This window comes from Myotis davidii, unplaced genomic scaffold (assembly GCF_000327345.1).
Source record: "Myotis davidii unplaced genomic scaffold, ASM32734v1 scaffold514, whole genome shotgun sequence".
Classification (NCBI taxonomy): domain Eukaryota; kingdom Metazoa; phylum Chordata; class Mammalia; order Chiroptera; family Vespertilionidae; genus Myotis; species Myotis davidii.
In genome coordinates, this window is record NW_006286236.1 from 407,410 (window position 1) to 409,692 (window position 2,283).

The following is a 2,283-nucleotide window of genomic DNA, read 5'->3' on the forward strand; positions in this document are numbered from 1 at the left end:
AGGGAGTGGACTGGCTATTCTGGGTGGGGAAAGGGGTTTGGGGGATGTGGGAAGAGACTGGACAAAAATTGTGCACCTACGGATGAGGACAGTGGGTGGGGAGTGAGGGAGGAGAGTGGGCGGGAACTGGGAGGAGGGGAGTTATGGGGGGAAAAAAGAGGAACAAATGTAATAATCTGAACAATAAAGATTTTAAAAAATAAAAAAGTGTAAAGTGGTCCTGACACCAAAAGGTTAGAAAAGTGTGTCATCTTAACGAAGGCCCTGGAGAAACAGGAATGTTGATAAATGCACATCGCAGAAGTGCCGGTTCAGGCTGTCAGCCAACTGCCAAGCCCAGTAGCCCCAACCTTGGCACTCGGTTACCATTCACAACCAAAGAGGAGCAGCCCATCCCTAGGCGGCGGTGACTCCTGCGCGCTCCCTGCGGTCTCCATTCACGTGGAACAGATGGCAGGCAGCACTCACCTCCGCTGGTGTACACCTCCAGCTGCCGGTTGATGTTGGACTTGTCTACCAGGGAGTGAAGGACGTTGAGGACACTGTGAACATTCCAGATTTTGGGATTGGAACGAAGGAAGTCAATCTCCTCCTCTGACTTCTTGGCGGTCTTACAGCGGTACTGGCTGAACGACTGAAACTGTTGGGAAGAAGGGAGAGATGCAGCAGCAGCATAAACCCAAGGTGACAGGCCAGGTGCACAGTGCAGGAGACGAGCGATGCCCAGGACTCTGGCCTGGGGAAGGTGAGGGTGAGAATACTCCTACTCATGCTGAACCTCTCTGCACACTATTTGCTTTTTCAGAGCCGTCTTTGATTAGCTGTGGACTTTGTTCATTACCAAATGTTAGTTGTTCTACAGTTAAGTAAAAATCTCTAAGATTAGAGGTAGTTTGTGAAAAAACAAAAAAAAACAAAGACACAACATTCATTTTGGAGTCAAACACAGCCTAAAGCTATACCTGAGCTCCACAATGCTGTTAATCTGACCACCAGAATGAGGTGGTTTGTAACAGATTTCTATTCATATGTGGCTCTGCATATGAATGATGATGTGGCGGAAAGGGGGTAGCTATCTGTATGTGTGTGTCATCCAATCTGAGTCATCTCTGTACCAAAGACAAGATTTGGAGCAGTGGTTCCATCAGGTCAGCACGGGGCTGGCTCCAAGGATCACCCAGAGAATATAGCATAAGAGACCATCTGCTCAATCATAATTTTCAAAAAGCACCCTGGTTGATTCAGGCGCACACTCTGGTTTGGAAACCAGTGACCTAGAAAGGCTATAAGTCCTAGATGACCCAAGATTGTTCTTCAACTCTAAAGTAATATCTTCGTCTAAGAGTAAAGACAGTCATAAATAAAAACAAGCTAATCCTATATAATAAAGAGCTAATATGCTAATTAGACCGAACAGCTGACTGACCATCTGGACAACAATCCAGACAACCATCCCGAGGACCTTCCCGATGTAGCCGGGGCTGCAAGGGACAGCCGGCTGGGGCTGTGAGGGCCAGCCCGGGCTGCTGGGGCTGTGAGGGGCTACAAGGGCCAGCCGAGTTGCAAGGGCCGAGCCCCTTGCATGAATTTCATGCATCGGGCCTCTAGTCTAATAGAAAAATAGGCAAAGGATACTGATGACCACCTCAAGGAAATAAAGGATTGGTCTATTAAAGAAAAAATGCTCAATCTCTTTAGTTGTCAGATAAATGTAAATTATGAAAATGAGATTTTTGTTCATTTTCCATCAAATTGACAAAAATTACACAGAAAAATTAACATCCAGTATAGAAAGCGTGCTCCCCAAAGCTGCTGGTAGTCATATAATTTGATACAGCCTTTTGAGAGGGCAATGTATTACTATTTACTAAAATTCAAAGTGATTGAAATGTTATATATCTTGATTGTGGTTGTGTATATTCTTGTCATATTTCATTGATTATAATGTAAAATTGGTATGTGTATTGTATGTCGATTATACCTCTATAAAGTTGATTTTTAAAAATTTAAAAAGCACCCTGGTCGGTGTGGCTGTTGGTAGGAGTGTTGTCCCATACACTGAGAGGCAACCAATCAATGTTTCTCTCTCATATAGATGTCTGTCGTCTCCCTTCCATCCTTTCTCTACAAATCGATGAAATGTCCTCAGATGAGGATTAATACCGTATTTGCCGGCGTATAAGACGATCACACACCCCAAATAAAATCAAATCTCACTTAAGAAAATATTGAATGAAGCAATAAAATTTATGAATTTTATTAAATCTCAACTCTTGAAAATAC

The 2,283-nt window shown here is 43.8% G+C and overlaps 1 protein-coding gene across 1 annotated transcript in view; it reads right to left on the minus strand.

Moving 5' to 3' along the window:
* EIF3L (eukaryotic translation initiation factor 3 subunit L) overlaps window positions 1–2,283 on the minus strand; it is a 27,074-nt gene that overhangs the window by 11,893 nt on the left and 12,898 nt on the right. The window contains exon 7 of the mRNA XM_006757418.2: window positions 469–640. Within this exon, the coding sequence (XP_006757481.1) occupies window positions 469–640 (172 nt within the window). The remainder of the gene's footprint in view (window positions 1–468; window positions 641–2,283) is intronic.